Source organism: Gavialis gangeticus, unplaced genomic scaffold (assembly GCF_001723915.1).
Source record: "Gavialis gangeticus isolate Ggan-Ray unplaced genomic scaffold, GavGan_comp1, whole genome shotgun sequence".
In the NCBI taxonomy this organism is placed as follows: Eukaryota; Metazoa; Chordata; order Crocodylia; family Gavialidae; genus Gavialis; species Gavialis gangeticus.
In genome coordinates, this window is record NW_017728992.1 from 63,628,236 (window position 1) to 63,629,426 (window position 1,191).

The following is a 1,191-nucleotide window of genomic DNA, read 5'->3' on the forward strand; positions in this document are numbered from 1 at the left end:
AATGCAAAAAAAAGCGGGGGGAGAAAGACAAGGCTCAGAAATCTCAGCTGCACTTCTGGCCCTTTTAAAAAGTTTGCTCTGGAAATTGGAATGAGGTCAGATTTGGAGCTTCTCATTGCACGCGGTGATTATTATTGCATCGGGTTCCAAGCCAATGGGGGCGAGCGGGGCGGGGTTTGGCACGAGGAAGCGTTGGAAACAGCGGCTGATTGGCCCGCGCCGGGACTGTGAAAGGATAAAGAGGCGCGAGGCGGAATTGGGGTCCGCTCTAAGCTGCAGCCGGAGACACGAGTGCGCGGTGTCGGGGGGCGGGGGGAGAGGCCGCGGCAGCCCGAGCCCCGCTGTGTGCATGTGCGCGGCTCTCCCCGGAGGTGCTGCGGGCAGAGGAAGGCGACCCGGGACTCAGGGCATTAAGTCCCCGCTCCTCCTGCGGGGAAGGCACACGCTCCTCCATGCTCCTCGCCTGCCGGACTGGGGCTTTTTCTTTGCTTTTTTGGGTTTTTTTCCTCTTTTTTTGCAGGGGGGCGGGGGGGACGGGGCTGCCCTACCTCGCACCAGCCCGATCAGTCCCTGCACCAACTCCTGACCCCTGAGTGCGCCGCCACGAGTCCTGCAGGCCGGGCTTTGCTGCTGCTTTTTTAATTTTTTTTTTTTTTTTGCCTGTGTTTGGGTGGGTTTTTTTTCTGCTTCTCAAAAAAACCCACCCCCCAAACAAAAACAAAAAGCCCCCCAACAAACAACAACAAAAGCCAAGCACTTGTGAACTGGAAGCAACTGCTGCGGGGCAAAGGGGGGGGACACACACTGCTCAGGAGACGGGGGCACCACTTGGATTGGAGGCTTGCAGCGATTTTTCCCCCCTCCCCTCCTGTTTCTTTCTTAAAGAAACTCCGGGGTCCTCTTCTGGCAGCCCGGCCGCTGCATTCATAGAGAGCGGCGGCAGCAGCACGAGAGAGAGAAAAAAAAGAAGCAAGGGGGAAGGTCGGACTGCACGAGAGTGGCGGAGACGAGCCTGGCTGGATCTACAAGTCCTGAGCGGCGGGGGCTCGGCGGCGGCGGCAGCAGGAGGAGCGGCGGCGGCCGGGGGGCTGGAGCTCGGGGCTGGGCTGCCCGGCGGGGCTAGCTGGGGAAGCGGAGCCGCCTGCGCGGCGCGGGTGCGGAGCCGGCCCCAGCCATGGTGCAGCAGACGAG

At 61.0% G+C, this 1,191-nt stretch overlaps 1 protein-coding gene across 1 annotated transcript in view; it reads left to right on the forward strand.

The window, feature by feature from the left end:
• Nucleotides 1-41: 41 nt before the first annotated feature.
• Nucleotides 42-1,191, forward strand: part of SOX4 (SRY-box 4) — a 14,824-nt gene continuing 13,674 nt past the window's right edge. Inside the window, exon 1 of the mRNA XM_019518701.1 lies at nucleotides 42-1,177. Within this exon, the coding sequence (XP_019374246.1) occupies nucleotides 1,175-1,177 (3 nt within the window). The 5' untranslated portion in view covers nucleotides 42-1,174. The remainder of the gene's footprint in view (nucleotides 1,178-1,191) is intronic.